This window comes from Phragmites australis, chromosome 21, assembly GCF_958298935.1.
Source record: "Phragmites australis chromosome 21, lpPhrAust1.1, whole genome shotgun sequence".
Lineage (NCBI taxonomy): Eukaryota > Viridiplantae > Streptophyta > Magnoliopsida > Poales > Poaceae > Phragmites > Phragmites australis.
In genome coordinates, this window is record NC_084941.1 from 872,349 (window position 1) to 894,214 (window position 21,866).

At 43.7% G+C, this 21,866-nt stretch overlaps 2 protein-coding genes and 1 non-coding gene across 4 annotated transcripts; all 3 read right to left on the reverse strand.

The window, feature by feature from the left end:
* Positions 1 to 5,198: 5,198 nt before the first annotated feature.
* Positions 5,199 to 10,612, reverse strand: LOC133903484 (nuclear intron maturase 2, mitochondrial-like). Its single transcript, XM_062344885.1, is given in 4 exon segments — positions 5,199 to 5,810; positions 5,900 to 6,219; positions 7,415 to 7,471; positions 8,011 to 10,612. A coding segment is annotated over 1 exon segment (2,199 nt). The 5' UTR covers positions 10,537 to 10,612; the 3' UTR covers positions 5,199 to 5,810; positions 5,900 to 6,219; positions 7,415 to 7,471; positions 8,011 to 8,337.
* A 450-nt stretch (positions 10,613 to 11,062) lies between these two features.
* On the reverse strand, positions 11,063 to 17,277 carry LOC133903868 (SH2 domain-containing protein A-like). Of its 2 annotated transcripts, XM_062345341.1 has the most exons (13): positions 17,001 to 17,277; positions 16,379 to 16,570; positions 15,909 to 16,109; positions 15,738 to 15,827; positions 15,413 to 15,487; positions 15,157 to 15,324; positions 12,899 to 13,037; positions 12,699 to 12,784; positions 12,332 to 12,615; positions 12,077 to 12,239; positions 11,641 to 11,987; positions 11,489 to 11,554; positions 11,063 to 11,391 (listed from the first exon to the last, which is right to left on the reverse strand). In XM_062345341.1, the coding sequence occupies exons 1-13, from the start codon at positions 17,166 to 17,168 to the stop codon at positions 11,358 to 11,360; spliced, it is 2,013 nt and encodes a 670-aa protein (XP_062201325.1). In that variant the 5' UTR covers positions 17,169 to 17,277; the 3' UTR covers positions 11,063 to 11,357. The 2 variants fall into 2 exon arrangements, with proteins under 2 accessions (XP_062201325.1, XP_062201324.1); XM_062345340.1 differs by having other exon boundaries at positions 12,699 to 13,037; positions 17,001 to 17,276.
* A 2,079-nt stretch (positions 17,278 to 19,356) lies between these two features.
* On the reverse strand, positions 19,357 to 19,429 carry TRNAA-AGC (transfer RNA alanine (anticodon AGC)). The gene has a single exon. It is a non-coding gene; the product is annotated as a tRNA-Ala (tRNA).
* Positions 19,430 to 21,866: the final 2,437 nt, after the last annotated feature.

A 21,866-nucleotide genomic window follows, 5' to 3' on the forward strand; every position in this document is an offset into this window, starting at 1 on the left:
CTGGCTGCTGTGCTGATCCGATGAGCAATGAGCCGATCCATGAAGATCCACCATGGCTCCATCGTCACATCCAGTCTGATGCTTCGCCGTGCAACGCAAAGGAAGGCTCGGATGGCTCGCGGCCGTGGCCAAGTGATGCACACCTGCACTGGCATAGTACTTGTTTATGTAATATGATGTGATTCCAGCCCTGATGGTCCAAGGATGGCGGAGACCCGAGGCAGGCATACATGCATCAAAGGCAGCGAGGACGTATAGGATAGGAGGAGGAGCAGCACCATGGGAATGCGAGACGGGATGATGGAAAAGGCCGCACGCCTCACGCTCGATCATGACGACGCTTCGGGCATGATGATCCATCCATGAGCAGAAAAAGGGCAAGGGGAAAAGAGCAAGGACACCCTCGCGTTGGACGCGACGCTCAACTCAAAGGCGTCTGCGTCGGATCCGACCTTCTGGGTCAGGGTCCCGATTCAGGTTCCCAGCCACATGCCTCGGCAGTCACTGCCTGTCCATTCGATTCGGTTCCCAGCTACATGCCAGTCCATTCGATTCGGTTCCCAGCTACGTGCCAACCACCTCGCTGCACCTAGAGATGGCAACAGGGTTCCATTTAATTTCGCTATTAGAGGATGTGTATTAGAAAATTTGATACTGATGATGCCTTTTCGTTCTCGCTCTTCGTTATATACTTGATATCACGTATATATATATATTTGTCTTAGAATATAAATATACAAATATTACATTACGTAAAGAAAATAATAAATTGATCTTATATTTTTTATCTAACCTACAATATTCAATCAATCTTGTATTATTTGCTCTCATATGTATTAATAAATTACTTATTTATACTATGAATATATTATCAATATATAAAAATAATTAACTATAATTTAATTTTATATTTTTTATAGGAGAACGAGCTCTACTTCTATTGAGAGCAATATAACAATAAATATACACCAGATCGCTAGATGCAACAGCAAAGTACCGAGGGGTACCCAGGCTAGACTAAAGACCTTAGGACTGAAAGGACAATGATGTCGCCTAGAGGGAGGGTGAATAGACGTTTTTACAAAAATTCAACCCTTTCTACCGTTGGCCTAAACTTGCAGCAAAATATAAACTAACGAGTTTTTCAGAAGAGAAAAAACCTAAATATGTTAGGCTCAACTAGTGCACAATCACCCTAAATAAGTGTGAAAATTACAATCCTAAGGTGACAAAAATTACTCAATTCTAGCAAGAGATGCAATAAAACTTAAATTGAAAAAGGCTGAAAACACTGTTCATACTCCGGTGTGTACAGGTCCGGAAACTCCGGTAAAGGCCGGATTCTCCGGGTTCTGTACAGAACTGAGCCCGAAACTGAATAAAATTAATAAGTAGAGAGTTCTAGCTCAAACCAAGTGATATCGTGTGTTCCCGGAGATGATTCCAAGTAGATTCAAGCAGAACCTACAATCAAATACACACAAACAAGTAGATCGAGCAATATGCACAAAGATTTGAGCAATAACTTAAAAGTAGAGGAAAAAAGAGGAGACACAAAATTTGTTTCCCGAAGTTCGGATTCACCACCTGAATCCTACGTCTCCGTTGAGGAAGCTCCAACGAGCCGGGTCTCTTTCAACCGCTTTTCTCGATCCACTAGCTTTATCTCTTCCTTTTCGAATGTGAGATTGACCTTCACAAATTTTACCGTGGCTCACCACACGTGCGGGAGCTCACCGAGCAACACCTAGCCGGCTAGGAGGCTTCACCTCCAAGAGTAACAAACGCAATCGAACTTCTTACCGAGAACTCAAGTGCTCAAGATTGGATTTAGCTCACTTGCACTCAATCTTTCAATCTCTCAACCCAACTCATTTTTCTTCTCAAATCACACACTAGAATGGAGTGGGAGATGTTCTTTTGGCTCTAAAAATGTGTTCTTTCGTGCCCCTTGCAGCAGCCCCAAAGGATGGGATGAGTGGGGTATAAATAGCCCACTTCAAACAACTAGCCGTTACTGTTTTTGTCAGAACTGACCGGAGTATCCGGCCCTAAATCCAAATACAGCGTCAGAACGGTCACAGAATGTGTCAGAACTAGCCGTTACGCTCTTTTCTGGACTTTTACCGGAGTATCCGGCCTACACCGGAGTCTCCGGTCGGCACTTAACCCAGAAAACAGCCCCGGAGACTTCCCGGAGTCTCCGGCCACTCCAGGTACCGGAGTATCCGGACTTCACCGGAGTCTCCGGCCTTTCCAGGTACCGAAGTATCCGACGTACACTGGAGTCTCCGGCCACAGCACAGCTGACCTCCGAAAAACGGCGATAACTTTTGATCCCGGAGTCCGATTTCGATAATTTTGGACTCTATGGAAAGCTTATTCAGAGGGCTACACATCCCAACTGAATTCATGACCTAAAACATATAGGATCAAATTAGGAACACTCTAAAACCTATTTTAGACGCTTCCACACTTTCCGCTCTGGACTCTTAATAAGAAACTCTCACTATGGGTTTGGTTGGGAACTCTTGAGCACTGAGACGCGACAATTAGCTCACATTGCATCCCTCTTAATAGTGCGGCATACCTAGACTCAATTTCAAAGATAAAACACATTTGAACCACTTTGAGCTTTTGAAAAACTTTCAAGTACCGCTTCTTTCTTTCAAACCTTGAGGGTTGCTAACTTCCATATATTCTTCACTCCATCTCTTCTTGATTCTTCATATGATTGATGTGAATCATCCATAGCTTCCCATGGCCTCGCACGGTCCATCGGCATAAAACCTTTACTCGCTCTTCACCACCGCCTTGGTCCTTCGGCACCAAGCCATTTGCTTGCCCTTCACTACGGATGGTCCATCGCAGCCGAATCTTGCTTTCCCTTCACCGTTTTGCCATAGAAAATCATTTTGTATTCGACATCTTCAAGAAATTCATTTTATCAAATATGGAGTCCACTCTTGTTCTTCACTCTTGGCATATATGATTTCAATTCAACTTATGCCTTCTTATAGATCCTAACCCCAACTCACTCTCAAGCACAAAGCACATGGGTTAGTCCATAAAAACTAAATGACAACTTTTATACCTTAAGTTACTTGATCTCCATAAGTAACTTATTAGCCTTCATGCATATTGTCAATCTTCATATAGAACCTAACCCCACTCATTCTTAAACACATAGCACACGGGTTAGTCCATAAAACTCTATTGACAGATCATACCTTTAGTTACTTGATCTCCACAAGTAACTTAGCCTTCAAGCTTATTGCTAGTCTTATTGAGCTTCTTCTTCTTCTTCTTATGAGCATCACTAAAATCTCAATGACTTTTGATGCAATTCTTTGAACTCATGGTATTTCTCAAAGAATCCATGCTTCATCATTTATGCATTTCCTATGGAATAACCTAATAGCAATTCTCAATATGATTGTTAGTCCATAGACATTGTCATCACTTACCCGAGCATCACTTAGAGCTCATTCATCTTGATGCATTTTCAATCTCCCCATTCACTTAGAGCTCATGCATATCTTTCATACATGCATCACCTATGAAAAAACCTACTAACAAACTCAACACCATTGTTAGTCCATAGATATTGTCATTAATTACTAAAACCACACATAGGGGCTAGATGCACTTTAAAGGACCACTGATAAGCAAGTTTCAGACATAATCTCACCAGATACATCAAGCAAAAGACACATCAAACAGACCAAGGCTCTAGAAGCACATATACACACAATAGACATAATAAACAAGCTATAGCTCGACTACATCGGACTGGGTAAGATAGCTTGACTGGAAGTTGATGCACCACTCCATGAGATGATCAAGAGCCAGGTCAATCCTCTCCTTATCACCCTCCTTGAGTAGGATTTTCTAACTCAGCAAGTAAGAAAGATCTTTAAGAAGAATATCAATCGGCTTGTTAGGAAAAGCCTTTTCAATTGACATCTTATTGCGAGCACACCACATAGCCTAGCTGAGACCTGCAGAAAAAAGAGACAATTTTACGTGTATATTCAAATTATTTATCAAATGACCAGGAACAACGTCATCAAAGGACCTAAGTTGGTCCACCCAGCCAAAACACTCTGATCACACTCCATGTGAATTTAGCAAGGACACATTGCAAGAAAATATGCTCAACAGTTTCCTTTTTTGCCACATAGATAGCAACACTCGCTACCCTTCTAGCCTTTGTGTTTTAGCGAGGTTGCAGTTTGGAGTCTATCGTTAAATATTTGCCAAAGAAAAACCATAATCTTCTTAAGGATCTTGCATTTCCACATCCTCCCACTGATCTTAAGGATTCATTTTAAGACCCGACATCCATTCGAAACAGTAGAAGATGATCTTGACTTCTTGAGGTTCAAAATGCTATTCTTTGAGCAGTCAGTCATGATCATGATATCATCAGCATATTGCATATAGAAGATCCCCTGAGATAAGATGGTTTATCAATCCCGAGACAATGCCTCTGTCTCTAGTCTTATTCATCAAAGAGCCTAAGACCTCCGCTACAATGTTGAATAAGATGGGAGGATAAAGAATCTCCCTACATGAGACTTTGATATGTTTTGAAATATAAACCCCTTTGTCCATTTATATTGACACAGACATGTCCTCCTTAAACGGTTTGTATCACCTAATTAATCCACTTTTCAGGATAACCTTTTGTCGCCATGACTTCCTTAAGGAAACCTCAGCGAATCTTATCAAGGCTTTTTCAAAGTCGATCTTAAGGAGACTCTGCTTCTTTGAGCGCCTTAGTTTATGAATAGTTCCAAAACAACCACCACTCCATCTAGGATGTTTCTCCCATTGATAAAGGTGGATTGGCATTCGTCAAGATTTATGCCTGCCACTAGGCTCACCCAATCTATCATCATCTTTGTGAAGACTTTTGTAATCCATATTTAATAGACAGATAGATCTATATTGCTTAATGCCGCAAGCCTCATTTGTTTTTAAAATCAGAGTACTAGATTGGCTAGTTCCTATTTGGAAGGTTGCAATTTCTTAACCGCGGCGGTTTCCACCCCTACTAATAACTCAGTAGTTAATCCTCTTGATATCCAAATTACAATCATTGAAATCTTTCAACATAGCATATATCTCACCCCTGATAACATGCCAAAATTTCTGGTTGCGAGCCAAACAGATTTTCATAGAATTCTATGATATACTTTATGATGTCCATATGTTACTTTATCATCCTAGAATTTGATTTTACATTCCCATTAAAGACATGATCCTCACAAAATTCTCTACGAGGATGAAAATGAGAGAAAACTTTCTCCTGATAGCTAAATAAAGACAAAGATAGAAAAACATTCTCCGACAGAAATTAGTCCCGTTACCATCCCTAGCTGCACCGCTCACATTCTATGCTTGTCGCAGGGCACGGTAGGGATAGATATCCGTTGATAAACTCTAATTCAACTTAATCAACTAATTAAATTTTTAATTGTTACATTTTTAATTAATTAAATTAGAGTGGATTAATAGGTTGATCATAATATCCCTAACTTCGACGGGATCACACTGCCACTTTTCAGTGCCAATCTTTTTCCCGTAGCACTGACCGTGCGTACGAGTCGGAGTCGCCGTTTCTCACCTGACACGACTCGGCTCCATCTTGCATACACGGCATGCTACCTACTCCCCAGCCGGTCAAATCAAATTGCCCGCTCCAAACTCCAAGTGCATCCGGCATTCCCATCGATTTTCTTCTTTCTCCCATGTGCCGGATCGCCTATGCCAAAAGCTCTTCTTGGACGTCGGCCAAAAGCAATCTGCACACAAATAGGAATGGCCCATGAAAATTTTAAATTTTCAGTACACCTAGACTTTGTGGAAAGTTTCCGAGGACAGAACAACATACATAACAGCCCGTCGAGCACGCGGTCGTTGATGGCGATCGTAGCCGTAGTAGGTCCAGTAAAAGTGATGTACATACAGGTGTAGCCCCAGAACGGCACTGCACTGCCTCGTCAGCCTGCCCTGCACATATCCGAGTAGCACTGACTAAATTTGGGTAAATTAGGACGAAGATTTCAAAGGACATTCATGCTGCAGTTCACATTTTGTCTGCCATCCATGCATGATCCCAGTCGAGTTTGTGCTTGTGCACAGCAAGTCTAGTCCTCGCTGCATCAGCATCTCCCTCTCTTTTTCATATTTTCTTCTCCATCAATTTAGCATCTGAAAGTATCTCATATTATGAAATGCTCTCATTGGTGAATGCAAGATTTCAAAGAAAATCCAAAAGTATGTAGATGCCTTTTCTACCGTGTGTCCATGAAAAACAAACTTAAAAAACGAGAGAAAAGAATGGAAACGTCCTGCAACTTGCTCTCATATTAGTGATGTACGGTCTAAGTCAATTTTTGCAGTGTGCACTGGGGCAACAGCCAAATGCCCAGCTTTTAGGCGTTGAAAGAAACTTCGATCCAACAGAATGAAGGCCTATTGTGAACAATGGGTAGTGGTTGGTACTCGATGGCTTGCTGGAAAAATAAAGGCTCCCCCATCCAACACGGATCTACTTGCTGCCCTCTAACAACTGCCAAAAATATGAAACCATTTCAAATAACCCAAATCATATATATAAACTGAAACTACCAATGAGTGGGAGCGCTTGTCAAAGGGAATATCGGTGGTAGATTGTCATCTTTCCACATAAGTAACCACTGTTCCTCCTCACGCGAAAGTGCCAGGCAAAAAGCCAGATTTCCTAGTTGGCGTTGTTGGTCAGATACCAAACTTGCAGGGGAGCAATCTGTCAGTGGCAGTCTGAGAGTGATGGCACTAGATGGATCAAGCAATCAGATGGCCCAACTGTTGAGAGCTATATTGAGAATTGTAGTATAGATAGTCAAAGTGGAACAGAACCTTGATGTTGGCACTTACCCCTTTGTTAGGTTGCAAATTCGATTCCACAGATCTATAGAGAATCAATCTGTGGGGGCCTGCCTCTATTAGTCTGAATTCAAAAAATCTTCTTGAAATTGTAATACTAGGGAGATAAGCTTTTCCATTTTTAAGGGCAGCATTCAAAATGCACTTAGACTGAAACATAATATATACATAGGGACAGATGCTCTAACTCGTGACCATTAATATAGCCTTTGTTAAACATGAACTGCACACAATGTTGTGCTATATCAGGAAACCCGGTTCAGATTCTGACCTACAAAAGATTTTCTAGGAACTGAATAAAAACAATCGCAAAAAGGATATAACATTGGACGTCTCTAAAGACTCTGGATCACAAGTGCCACTCATCGGCCTATAGTGGGAACTGGGAAGCAATATCATACCAACTGTTGAGAGCCTTCATGTCTACCATAAGGATTGGCACAACAGGAAGACTAGTAAAGATAAATGATTGGCATACCTCAGTGTGCTCCATGAGACCCAAGTTTTGCGTCAAGATCCCTACTTCCATTTAGATCTGAAACTAGATGTTGGAATCAATGTTAGGCAGATTATGATACAACACTAGGGTAGCATGGTAGAAAAAGAACCCAGAAATAAACTGGAAACAGTAAAAAGAAGCACCAGTCTCCTGTAGTGTATAATGTAGAATAAGACAAAAAAGGGATATGTTGAACAAGCCTATTTTCAGTGGAAAACATGCATCTAATTTTTATTTCTGCGAGAACTTATGACCCAAAAGGATTTTTGAACAGTACAAACTGGTATTTCTAGAAACTTGGAGCTCAAGGCACCTAAGTGGCTAAGTGAATAACCAAACACAATCCAAATAGATATGAGCAATTCAGGGTTCCTAACACATCTTAATGGTCATAATGTAATGAACATCAGGCTTCTTATCCACTTTTGTAGTAAAATTTGCAAGGTCGTCTTCTGATTAAAGATTATACAGACAACAATTTGCACAGGCAGGAGTGCAGGACACTTGGATAGAATGTATACAATGAATTTTTCTAAGTAACTTTCAAAATGTATAAATAGGTGGCAAAGTCTTACTAAACATCAGGTTTGATATATGAGCAGCTGACTCTGCATGTGACGCACAATTTGACAGCAAAATGGGAGCTTCACTAGTTCCCTAAAATGCCATGCTGGGTTGAAATTCATGTTCGAGCACCATGACCTGTATCCACCATGGCCCTGAGCAGTAAGAAATAGAGTTGACAGATGGAACTGCCTTTTCATCTCCTTGAGAAGGAAGCAGCCATCTGCCTGGGTCACCATGAATCAGCCAGCAAAGAGCTTAGCAGTGGGTTACTTCATTGTCACCAACCAATCATCCAGTCAAATGCCCCTTGGGAGGTTTACAGAAATCATCAATATTCACGACATTTCAGCAACCTTTGGAAAACTTAGATGGCCCTCATTTCCTAGCTCCTTTTCATCCAATTCATCTGTATCTGAACCCAGGTCTTCTGTGGACCCTTGGGTATCGCTCTCTTTTGAAGGAGGAAGTAAAACTGCATTTTTCTTGTAGCCCCATACAAGCATTGAAATGTAGTCCTGTGGTGTTATAAGCCCCTCCTCTCTAATGCAGTTCTGCTGCTCTTCCAATGTATGTTGATCTGTGAGCTTTATATACTCCAGCAAAATCTTCTCATGGTCTGGCCGCCATCCACTTGGTAATGGCGTGTAATCAGGATCAGGAACCATAGACATCCTTGTAAATTGAAGACCATCAATTGAGTCCACAAGGCCCATTCTCAGCAAATTGTGGTACTCTGGTGACTGCCCTTTCTTATCCTTCAATGGCCGACTAAGGTTCCTTGATGCAATCTTATAGACCTTTGCCCTTGACCGCAGCTTGTACTTGGCAGCATATAATTTTGCCAAGGACCCCCTAATAATGTAAGAGCAGAAGTTGACGACCTTCTTGCGGTTATCAGCATAGCGATACCACTCTGCCATCGTCAGTAGAAGCTTATTCATCTGAGAATTTGTGTGAGCTTGTGTGGCATGGAACATACGGAAGCATGGTTGTGGGTCTGGTTCACGGTCTCCTTTTAAAAACTCGAGCTTCCGAAACTGCTTGATGCACTGCTTCAGACTAGCTGTCACCGAGAGCAGTGTACCAACTCCCTTCTCACTGATGATCTTGCCTCCGGTGGCTGTGTAACGTAGGGTTGGGTATACAACTCGACGACACAGGACATGATCAAGGAACATGATCCCTTTGGTGATGTGCTCAATTGGGAGGCTCTCGTTATCAAGTTTGATCCTGAACCGCTGGTCACAAAATTCAACTAGCTGCTTCCGGAGCACTGCTGTATCAGCCCTTGGGCCCCTCACACCGATCAAGAAATGCCCACCATACCGAATGTAATCCACCTTCCTTGTCTTGTCAGGGCCACTTGTGGGAACGAACTCCGGCCATGACGTGTTACCCTGCTCAACGCCATCCTCTCCTCCCACAACATCGGACTTGGACGGCTTGTAAAACTCCATAATCTTTTCTTCCATCCACTTATCAAGCTCATCCAGACACACGTTGGCGAGCAATGGGCTCAACACCCCACAATGCCCCCAATCAGGCTGAGTTTGCGCCTCCTGCAGTGCAAACCCAAAGAACGTCTGCAACCAGTAAGGGTCAGGCTTTGGCTCCCCTTCTGGCAGCACCTTCTTCTTCTGGTACTTCCTTTTCGTCTTCTTCTTTGACACAGCATCATCTCCGGGCCTCGCGGTCACCACTTGGGTGAGCAGCGCCGAGCGAATCAAATCCACAACCTTCTTGTCACGCACATCACGGATGAGCGCACCGACTACGAGCGCAGGATCAGGCGAATGCAGGAGCGGGGAGAGGTCGCCCTTGATATACCAGAGGTATGGCGCGAAGCTGCGGCGGATGGTGCGGATGGCGGCGTGCGGGGAGCGCCCGGGACGGAAGGCGAAGGACTTCTGCGAGAACCTCGCCTCGTAGACGGGCTCGAGCAGAAGCAGGAGCAGCTCCTGCACGACGCGGTCCTGGAAAGGCGGCGGGCCGGGGGTGGTGAGGAGGGCGCGGAGCTTGCGCTTGGAGAGGGAGCCAGGGTCCGGCGCGTTGGCGGCGCGCGGGGACTGGAGGAAGGGGGTGAGGCGGTTGCCGAAGCGGAAGCGGGCGTCGAGAACGGCGTTGCGGAGCGCGAGGAGGGAGGCGACCGTGGAGGCCGGGATGGAGGAGCGCGGCAGGTAGGATCCGGTCTCGTCGGCGTAGGCCTTCTGGTAGGCGAGCACCCACAGCTCGAGGCGCGAGAGGAAGGGCGCCAGCGGCTAGGCGGGGCCAGCGGCGGGCGCGGCGCGGAAGGAGGAGACCCACAGCGACGCCGTGATGGCCACCGGGTCGTCGCGGAGGAGCTGCGTCGGGTCCAAGGGGTTCCCGCCGCCGACGCTGATGCCACCTCGGCTGGTGGATGTAGAAGCTGCGGCGCTGGGGTCGGCGACGAACTGGTGGCGGCGGGGTGGAGCGGGCGGGTAGTGAGAAGCAACGGAGGAGAAGGCGCGGAGGCGGAGAAAGGAGGTGAGCAGCGCGCGGCGAGGTGGCGGCATCGGCGTCGTGGGTTTTGGCCTTGTTTGCCGTGTGGATGGGGAAGTGCTAGTGCGTGCACGGCGGCGGCGGCGGCGGCGGCGGCGCGGCGGAGTTGCTTCCGGCGGGGAGGGGTGCTGGGCCAGCGGGGAGGCTTTTGGGCTTTGACGGGGCAGCCCAATGGGCTTTGGCCCAAAACATCATGAATGAATGCTACGATAGAGCCTGTTTGGTGGAGCTTCCCTAATCCAAATTTTTCAAAAAGAGTAATTCTGTAATGATAGTGATTATATAGCTCAAATGATTCTTTAAGATAAACTCTACAGAAAAAATAGTTTTTTTAAAAGAAGTAAATATGAGAAATGAATCAGAATAAATTACCTTTTTAAGCTCCCAACAGCTAGTTCATTTCAGAGAAATACTTCACCAGATTCTACTCGAAAAGCTAAAAACTAAAAACTACTATTTAACATAACTCCTGATTCTACTTAAGAAGCTGTTCTGAAAACTCTATCAAACAGGTCCTTCAGTCATTTCCTCCTCTTGATCTCAAACAAAAAGAACAAATCAGATCTTGCATATAGATAAATCATCAGCTTATGTACATGAATCACAATAAGTGAAATCTTCAAGTTTAAGGTGCATGATGACTGATGTTACTGCTGGTCATGAAGCGATTACCTAGATCTCACTGGTATCGATAACAACCTCTCTTTCTACAAAGGGAACTGGTTTTACAACTTGTACAGGGTAACAACAGGCAACAGGTGTTCTTGGCTTTGCTCTTTGGCTGATGGTGAACTGGGATGCGTTGAGCCGTAGTATACTGAATCAGTTTCTCTGGTCATGTCCGCATGGCAGTTGGTAGGCGATCAACCCTGCGCTCGAATTGAGTTGGAGTGAGAACAACAGGTTCAACCATTTTGCAAGTACTGAAAATAACAGCTCATGTGCTTCAGAGTTCAGAATGCTTACCTGCCCAATTGGGATAGTTCCGGCTCCTGCAGCAGCAAATCTTGCAGGTTCCCAGCCCTAGCATCACTGTATCCAGTAGAAAAGAGTAAGATTCAGCAACTTCACTGCCAATAAAATTTAGAGGACAGGGTAACGTATTGATCTTAGCACACCTGGAATCAAGAGAGAGTAGTCTATGATGGATTAAGTTATCAAAGCCAACGTAGGTCACAACCAGGCTTCCAGCATCTGGATGCGGCCAGCTTCGGGTAGTAGGAAATCTAAGAACAAATGTTCCTGGCTCCTTTAACAGTTCCGCGGAACTTCTTAGTGCATTCTCAGCTTCCTCTATTGTAATCAACCCCTCTATCCATCTAGGTGCTGTGCACTCCCACAGTTGTTTAATTTTATCCCTTGACAAAGAAGAAGCCACTGGGTATAACCAATACCATAGCCTATCAAATTCGTCTCTTCCAATATCATCACCACAACCAGCAATTCCTCTTAAAACCTCCAGGTCCTGAAACAGTGAATGATATGCAATTACGCATCTATTTCATGCACTAATCACAAAAGTACCTGAGACCATGTATAGAAGTAAAGTTCTACCCGTTCTGACAAACCCCTAAACGTAGAATGGGAGATGTCCATAAATTTTGTTATGACCTCAGGAATGGCAGATGACCAAAGAGCACGTTCATTGTTCTTTGAGATCATGCTCCAAGTATTAGCACCCTCTCGGAGCAATCTCTTCGACATTAATATTTGGTTTCTTGAGAGGGCAGAAGAAATTACAAATTAATGCCCCAATGATATAAGGAGAGGAATCATTTATCAAAATACAAGACCAAGGAGTTTAGTTACCTGTGATGGGAGCATCCACTATACAATGAGACCTGATCTGCAACTTTTACCAAGTCATCTTTGTTAACAGTACGAGCTGCACCTCTAAGAAACTTTGACCGCTCATATGTGCTGTCCAAGCAATATCTGAAAATCACAGCGTCCGAAACAGTTTCAACTTCATCTCCATCTGATCCGCTCCAAGAACTTTCTGCATCAAAGCTGTCGTAGTCGGATGTTGAAGAGTCAGTCCACATGACATTATGTGCTTCTTTGCCTACCACCATCTTTCTGGTATGCTTATTCTGTAAACAGATAACAATGTAAAACCAAGGTGTCACAAACTAAGCATAACCTGACAAGAACTTCAATCAAGCTAATTCATTACCTGTGATATCATTTTGTGTGTCTCTACTGCCTTTGCCATTCCATCACCTTCTGTCTTGGGAAACTTGGATGGATGGAAACACGCTACTGAACTCAACCCATGAGAATGTAAGCTACCATTTACTTTGTCAGCATTAACAAACCCTTGGCCACTATTGAGCAAGTGAATTTCATCCGTTGTTGCAGAACTCACCCGCTTACCAGAACCCAATAGGCGGCTGGTGCGGTTTCGAGATATACAGTGAATTGGTTTGGAATATGCCTCCAGAAAAGGATATCTTCGCATGTGAAGTGTAGAGAAATGAATACGGAAGAGCTTCTTGTCGCATTTAGAAGAGAGCTGGAACAATCAGATGTTATGTCATGGACAAAGATCACACGAATAATACCATAACTTAAAAAATGTAGGGATACACATGGTGTTTTAGATAGCCTGCTATAGCCCAGCTTTGTTGTAGTATGAGCATCACTTGTAGATTGTGGCTACTGTCACGAGCATGTGCAACTGCAGGGCTGAGCACAGGAACCACTATTGTATAACATTTAAGCTTTCTTTAACAGACAGATTTGATATTCAAGATTCAAAAGGTTTTTAATTGCACCTCAAATACAACTTTACATAAGTAGTTGATATGTCGTGTTAGTGTGTTACCATACTAGATATGATATATGGTGATCCTTTTCATCCCATCGCCTACCACTGACTCTCTCTTGCTGCTTAGTGCTAACTGTCCAACAGCTGCACCTGTGCAGCAGCAAATGGCCTAAACTATAGCACAGGTTTGGTTGTTTTATTTTATTTCTATAAATTTAGCTGATCATACCAGCTATATTGGAGCCTTTGAAGCCACTTTAGTCCTCTGGAGTGGGGAGCAGAAAAGAGAAATAGAGAGAAGAGAGCCTCATCTGAAACTAGGTTATATTTATTGGTCAGACAGACAGGGATGAGAACTCTCTTGGTGCGCGGTGTGGCAACGCCATACACACATCGGCGTGGCAAATACACACATCATAGTATAGGATAGTAGGAAATTGCAAATGGCAATGTAAATGTAGCTCAAAAGTGATAGTCTAGGAATTAGGAAATCAAAATAGCAATGAAAATGTAGCACAAAAGACATAGAACTCTCTCATCAAAAGTCATTCATTGTGCTACTGCTATCTACACTCTACAGAACTAGTGCGCTAGTGTGCTCTGTGTGTGCGCTATATAGAACAGAACAGAGTTACAGAACAGAGCTTGAGCAGTTGAGCTTCTTACTTAGGGTGAGTTACAGAACAGAGCTTGTTTTTTCAGTGAGCAATTGACCATCGTACATGTGGGACCCATGGTCCATGGACTCAAAAGCTTCAACACAGCACGACACGACACAACTTCATCTTCTCCCGAGCTCTATTGCCACTCTCTCTCTCTCTATTACCACTCTCTCTCTCCCTCTCCCGAGCACGACATGGACGGCGGGTGGGCGGGTGGCGCATGTGGAGCTCAGTGCGGAGCTCGGCAATTGGCAGAGCAGTCGGCAAAGGCTAGGGTATTCCGGAGCTCTGGAAAGTGGAAACAATGACAAGGTATTGCCCCCCACTCATGCTCGGTCCCTACCTCATCCCCTCTACCCAAGCGCTATTGCGCCCACCACAAAAGAATTCGTCGCCACGGGGATGCCACACCTATATGATGGATGCCATACGCGATCATGTCGTGGCGAGACCCAGATTTCCGCCACACTGATATGGAGACAAGAAGGCTACACCATGACAACTATGGGCTCCAAGCCTGTTTCACGAATGATTTTGGTGGCCATTTAACAAAGACACAAAAATACAGGCAACGGATAACAGCTCTAGTGAGAGCCTGCCAAAATTTCAGGAGCCTGCCCACCAGCTGGCAGTTGGCAGATGCTCCTAGTGAGAGCCTGCCCACCAGGGCTCGAACCTAGCTACTTGCATTCAGGAGGGGACAAACCCCCTCGGTCTAGAAAAAAAAGAAAAAAAGGGGCAACAATTTACCCACATACTGCAATTTATTTAGAAGGGATAGGCAAGTCTTCGATCTTCATATATGAGTGTTATTCTGTAGCTATTTATAGCAACTGCAGTGTCAAGAGTGAATTACCAACATTTGGGATGTTGATTCCCTAAATAGCTAGTCGATACAATTCAGCTTTTCAAAATACAAAAGTAATCTAAAAGGGAACAAACATCCTTCCGAATAGGCCTTCGAAACACCTTTGAACAGAAGAAAGGCACTATTGCCACACACCATAAGCAGTTGCAAGTTGCAATGGAATGCTTTGCATATACATGCCACAATAACCAACACGTAGCAGCTGCAGCCTTTACTAGGCTATAGCCATGGGGTTAGGCAGAGAACCAAAAGTAAAGCCTTTTTGTTTTCTACGCAAGCTGAAGTAAGCTATATAGGTAGGTACTTAATAAATTTTGCATGTGAAGAAATCCACCTGAGATATCTTGAGTTTAAATAGTGCACGTCCGCGAATAATTGGTAGAGGCCTGCTTATAGCTGGGTATTCAAGTCCTTCACAAGTAACAAGCAAGGGAGGCTCTGAATCATCTCTTGATTTTTCAACAACTGCTCCATTGTCAGCATAGACAAGTGAAGCAACGACCTAGAAGATGTATAAAATTCGTAAGAACACTATGCAAACAAATAAAGCAGTATGCTCATTAAATTTTAACAATAAACAAACAAAGAACCTCTTTATCCTTCACAGGTTCACCAAAAGCATTGATTAGTATTACTTCCAAAATGAAGTTCCTCCGGCAAGATGCCTGCATCAATAGATTTCCATAATTAGGGTATATAATCCATGGCTATTTTGACTTACTACATAATTTGATATATGGAAACAAATATTTTCCAGTATTATTTTCACCAACTCAAGTGCAATTTCTCAGGTTGTTTTTTACTGGTTATATTTTACTGAAACACGGAGAATTTTCTTAATTTGTGTAAAATAATTAAAATAAACAGAGGACAAGCAGTTCTCATCAGGAGACGACATGATGGCATCTTGTTTACCTTCCCACCCACAATGCTCCAAACACCGTCATCACCCTCTTCGACTCCATCAGAGCATGAATAGTCAATAGATAACTTAAATGGTGGGCTCTGCAATTCAATGAGAATATCACAAAGTCTGCACCTTCGCAGGTAAAAAAAATGGCCATGCTATTAGCTAAGATGAATCACCTTTGCACATTGTTCTTGTACTGTTCCTAGTACAGATGACACCTCGATATTATAGACATAGCCTTCAAGCTTGCCATCTCTTCCAACTAAGCTAATCTGGTTTGCATCATCTTGACTGTCTGGCTCATCAGACAGTGAACAAAGATGAGCTTCAGCAATTAAGTCACCATCAATGTGAAGACGCATAACATTTTCAGTAACCTGACACAGGTACAAACCAATTTTAAATAAACCATCGTTCTCAACATAAACGGAGGAAGGACAAACATTTGGAGCCAGCAGAAAGCAAAGCTCTTGACACATGCTGCATATAATACTTTTTTTACTAACAATACAGGTGCACAAAAAGAAATAAAACAAAGGAAAAGTATCAAACGCATACTTCTGCATATTTTCATTCGGCGACAACCAATGCAAGGGTATTCAACAGGGGGTAAAATCCTACGGTACCATTCATGCTCGGTGCATACCTCACATCCAATGTGGAACCATTTCTCAAGAGGGCATTCACTTATAGCTGATAGATTGGTTGTGTCAGTCCATGGATAGGAACTATCAGGAGCAGGAGCTTCTCTATGCAGCCTCAGCAATGGAAAGAGGAGCAGTTTATTTCCTTCGCCTAAAGCAAGAAACGGCAACTTATTGTCATCTCCTGCGGTCATCTGCAACAGGAAATCCAATGAATTTAGCACCGATTCTGATGCTGAAACTTCACAAGGAAATGTGGAAAGTACCCTTCTTTTTGCCCAACGAAAACGTTTTCTCGAAGCAGCATCAACAAACACGAAATTTCGTCACACTAACTGACACATTTTGGAATACGATACTGATTCCTAATGGCGTTTCTCCTGATAAAGATTTTCGCAATGCTCAGTGTGCTGCAAAAAGGACATCCTATCTTGCGCATCAACCGAATAATGTGCAGGATATGTCCTCACTTAACACCTAAGAATTGTAACACCCACCACATAAATACAGACAATACAAGCAGCACACCGTTGCTGTCTCCTTGTACCCATCCAAAGAAAACAATTCCTACAGCAAGCAAGCACCTAGGAATCACCTAAAAGTTCAAAGAGAGAAGAATCCAACCTGGTGGAGGATCACAGAGGACGGCCTCGCGGAGCTGGAGAGGTAGAGCCAGAAGCAGACGGCGAAGCCTCCTCCGAAGCCGCCTCGGGCCGTTCCCGGATTCAGATCGACACGCACGCCGCGGAGGTCGCGGTAGCCATCGCTCCCGCCGCATTCCGGCGCCGCCATCGCCGGCGGCCGCTGCGGGTGGTCGGAGGTGACTAGGTGAGGGTTTTCCCCCTCTCGGGAAGGGCAGTTGGGTGATGATGGCTAACGGTTGTTCGGAGACGATTCGTGGGAATGGGAAGGGAGATCTGGAGCCGTCGGTTTGGGGTCGGACTGCTCCTGTCCGTCGGATCGGACGGTTGTCAGCCATGTCCAGGTCTACTGTAGCTTGTTTATTCACTTTATTTTATTTTTCTCGAAAAATTGCTATTGTACCACTGTGAATTTCGCATTTTGACAAAATATAACCAACTGCCCTTGCTTGCCAAAACATCATGGATAACCCTTTTGCACTTTTGTTATTTTTCTTGAGGATAAATATCTTTCCCGGGAAAATCCTTTACTTCTTAAGGGGAAAAAACCCTGTGTTTTTTGGTTTTCCACTATTGATAATGGTTAGAAGCAACCACATCTTTCAAAGGCATATGATGTTAGCTATCTAGTTGGGTTGGATGTCTTGTAGTGTTCATTTGGAAAAAAAATTCAAATGTTCGGTTTGTGGTTTAATGTTTAACATAATTTTGTTTAGATCGGAGCACGTGGAACTTTCTTTTGTTTTGTACTTGCTCATTTTTTCCCCAAATATCTTAACTAACTGTAATTACGCTATATGTGGCAATGGAATCTAGAAATGCCCATTATAGGGGAAACTCACTTTTTTAGATGTTACTGTGCTCGTTACAATTAGATCCAACATCCAAGCTTATTTACATCTTCTAGAAATAAAATTCTTTTTCAAGATCTTTTCAACAAGAATTCGAAATTTTTGTGAGAAAAAGAAATCATTTTTTACATCAATTTTGTAAACTAAACTGACGTAATGTGTTGGATGATTGTATTGACCCTCAAATGTGAGTATATAAAGAGTTACAAACTTGTAGTGTAAGAAACCTTCAAATATAAGATGAAAATAGGAGATTATAATCTTAACAATTCATATTAAAATATTATGTTGTCCGTTTCTAAAAATCTATTAGGCCATTTATCGTATGAGCCGTTCATAAAAATGCAACTTAGCTATATCAAAAACTAGTGTCATGCCCATGGTGAGGAAGATGAGAGTGCCTGCCCTCGAAGACCAGAGCCCCGGCATGAAACGAGCTTTTGCTGTTGGCTTTCTGAGGTCAAACCAACACAAGCTATGCAAGACTCGGGAGCTTGCCGGAGGGCGACGACGAGGCCGGCGAAGCAGCGCAGCGGGATGGTGAGGGCCAGCGGTCGGTTCTTTCCACTACGCGTTTGTACGGGTCTCCCCTGCTCAATCACGATTGCGAGATATGGATCAGACGACTCTCAGCTACCCAGAGGGTGGACGGTAGACGACTACCCCTGGTTGTGGTGTACGACGGGCGCCGGCCGGCGGAGGAGTCGGAAGTCGGTGCGGGAAGGCACGAAGAGGAGCGGGTACCCCTTTCCTCAACGACTAAAGCCCCAGCAATGCGCCGGCGACGACGCCAGCACCGGGCACTGCAGCACCTGTCCCGTTGCGCGTGGGCAACGACTCTCGACGGTGCGTGCGCCTGCGGCTGGCCGGCGAGCACAGCGTCGGCGTCCCCTTGCACGACATGTGCTCCGACTAGCACGCACCGCAAGGCGAGAGCCCGGGATGCAGTGTGCCGGCTTCGACCGCGACATGGTGGATGCTGAAGCCGAGGGCGCAGGTGACGTTGGAGGAGCGGCCGGACAGTGGCTGCCAACTGGTGGTACTTGGAAGGAGAGAGGTAGGTGAAGGAGGTAGGAGGCGACGCCGAGCGCCCATGACGCTTGCCACTGGATGGATGGAACTGTGTCGGATGTCTTGGTCAAAACTGAAACTTTTTTCCTTCTGAAACTGCAATGTATTTCCTTCATTTTAAAATATACGGCATATTAAGATTTAAAAAGGTCAATCTTAATAAATTTTAACTAACAATTAGTTAAATTATGCACATATTCATATTTCATTTATCTTTTAATACGATATGAATTTTGTAGCAATTAATAATATATTATACAAGAAATTGGTGATCAAAATACACTTTCAATGACTTTTTAAAATCCTAATATACTCTATAAAAAGAAACGAAGGGAGTAGACAACAAGCAGAGTTTCCGTTAAATATACTCCAAAAGAATTTACCTAAAGTCTCGAAAAGAAAAAAAATACTTAGAATTGGAGATGCGGGGTATCGATCCCCGTACCTCTCGCATGCTAAGCGAGCGCTCTACCATCTGAGCTACATCCCCTTTTGCGATGATCGAAAATGTTTTCTGACTAAACCCGAGTCTATGACGGTTTACTTTCCCACAATGGAGGCCCAGTGTGTAGCGAAGTTTGTTCTGTTAACCCATCTGGCCAGAACCAAGCATTAACGCATTTCAGGCCCATTTCTATTCGTTTTTTTTTTTGGTTAACCTCGTCCTGTTGGTTTACAAAGTTTCACAGAAGAGAAGTTGTTGACTTGTTGTCAATCTTAGATATCACACCAATCGATTTTGGTGTTGTTTCATTCGGGTATCAATAGTTGGATGGTGATCTTGAGTTGGTAATGGGAGCGGATTCGGGGAGGAGGCTATAGGTATGCGGACCTCCGGAGCCTTCCTTATTCTTTGGGGATATGGACAAATGAGAGGAAGAAGAAAAAGGGAAGAGGGAGAAGAAGATGAAGAGAAGGAGAAAGAGGTGGAGAAGCCCTCTATTGGCCGTCCTGCATAGCACTTCTGTAAGTTTAACTATTTTTTAATAACTCAAGTACAACTCAGGATCGAACGTTTATAATCATTTGTAATGGTGGCTCGTAAGTGAATCCAGTAGTTTAAATACATAGTTGTAACAGAGTTGTACGCAATTGGTTGTACATGTACTATTTCCCAAAAAATTAATAAAAGAGAGAAGAGAGAGGAAAATAAAAGAAGTGTCAGTATACGGCACATATCTGACCAGCTTGGATCTTTCCTGATGGGCCGGTTTGGGATCATATTGTTGGAATCACGACTGAATACATGGGAAGCATTACCAGTTACCACATTCAGTGGGTGGAACCAGAAAATGGTTGGCTTATCTTCCAAAGGCCACTGAGTATATGCTGTAGCGGGCGTAGTATTAGGTATCTCATCATCCTCTCCTTTTTTTATATATAAAGTGAAATATTATCGGATAAAAAACCCAACAAAAAATGTTTTCCTGATGGCTAAGAACACTGAACCAACTCAGGAATGTTCATTGTCAATGAGTCCATCAAGGTTGGTTCCGAGACAGACGAGCGCCTACGGAGCTTGATCCTGAAACACATCAGGGAAAAGAGTTCAATAGGCCACAACTATGGGGCTGTTTGGTAGCACTTTGGAAACTGATTTGGTCCTAGAATCGACAGGAGCGCTACCAAACGTTCTATCGTAAAATTGATTCCGCGTCAGAATCAGACAGAATCACTCTTACGTTTTGTACTACGAGATGAGAGCTGAAAAATCTAGCTTCCATCAATTTTCAGCTGATTTTTCTCAATTTCAACACAATCTTCTCTCAAGAACCACTTTCACCACTAACATAACAAACGATTTTACAAACAGAATCATTTTCACCACAAAATCTACTTCTACTACAGAATCACTTTCACCATATAATCAGGAGGTTGAAAAATTCTACCAAACGACCACTATATCTGGGGCACAAGAGGGTTGGATACCAGGACTAAGCAGTCCGTGCTTCTGTCAGTGATGATGATTTTGCTGTCTTTCTTATGGGTTCTGAGTTTTGTGTTGGCTGTAGTAAAGGTGCAGAGTCTTGCTCATGGTTGCGCTGGTACCAGGCAAGGCTAAATGGACAGGGATTAGGCAAGCAGTGATCCCTCAAGTGGCTGCCCGTTGGGACCCTTGCAGCCAATGTTCTTGCGGCTGGCGTCCTGGCAGCACTTGCTGTAACATCCAAAGAGGTACGACCAAAGAATTTTTCATACATTTTCACCATTTGCAGTCGTTATTTTGACTGTTCCATGCTTCTTTTTGAAAGCCAGACTGTTCCGTACATCATCCTGCATGTCTGATTGGTTTGATTTTTCTTTTAGGTACATACAAAGCGATCGGCACGTATTCTTAGTGCCATACAGATTGGCTTTTCTGTTGCTTGAGCACAGTGTCTACTTTTGTGGCTGAAGTTCACACCATGAGAAGAAGCGAGCAGATCACGAATGCGTTTGTTTATGCTGCAGCCACCTTCCTGCTCTCTTTTGTGTTGGGAACTCCTAGTATACTTGGTGCCAGTTTGGGTAGAGAATTGTGGACGACCTTTTGCAACTTCCAGATCGAGCACATTAGCAGATGGCCCAAATGTCCAATGGATTTTTTGAGAACACGTTGAATTGTGTGTTGCTGTATTAAGAAAGAGCATCAAAACCTAAGCAGAGTACAAGGTACAACGCCAAGAGCTCGAAGGCCTATGGCTAAGGAAGAGAAAACAGGGTCAAATGTCCAGTGTAGCTTCAGACATGTTTGCAGAACAGACCCAGAGCCATCGATAAGCTTGGTTAGTAAAAAAAAAAAATCTTTGCTAGCTGGATTCATGTGGTGGCCTAGAACAATTTTCATTCTGGAGAATGGAACATATGTATGTACAAAACGAGTATACATCTGGTATCCGTGAACCAAACGATATGATTGCTGTATTAACTGTACATATATGTGTACT

What these genes read in the sequence shown, in the direction of transcription:
- LOC133903868 (XM_062345340.1), bottom strand. Translation starts at nt 17,168, where the DNA reads ATGGCGGCGCCGGAATGCGGCGGGAGCGATGGCTACCGCGACCTCCGC. An exon ending in AACCTGTGAAGGATAAAGAG is followed by an intron (nt 15,325 to 15,412) that starts GTTCTTTGTTTG and finishes TACATCTTCTAG; the next exon opens with GTCGTTGCTTCACTTGTCTA. An exon ending in CTACTCTCTCTTGATTCCAG is followed by an intron (nt 11,555 to 11,640) that starts GTGTGCTAAGAT and finishes TACTGGATACAG; the next exon opens with TGATGCTAGGGCTGGGAACC.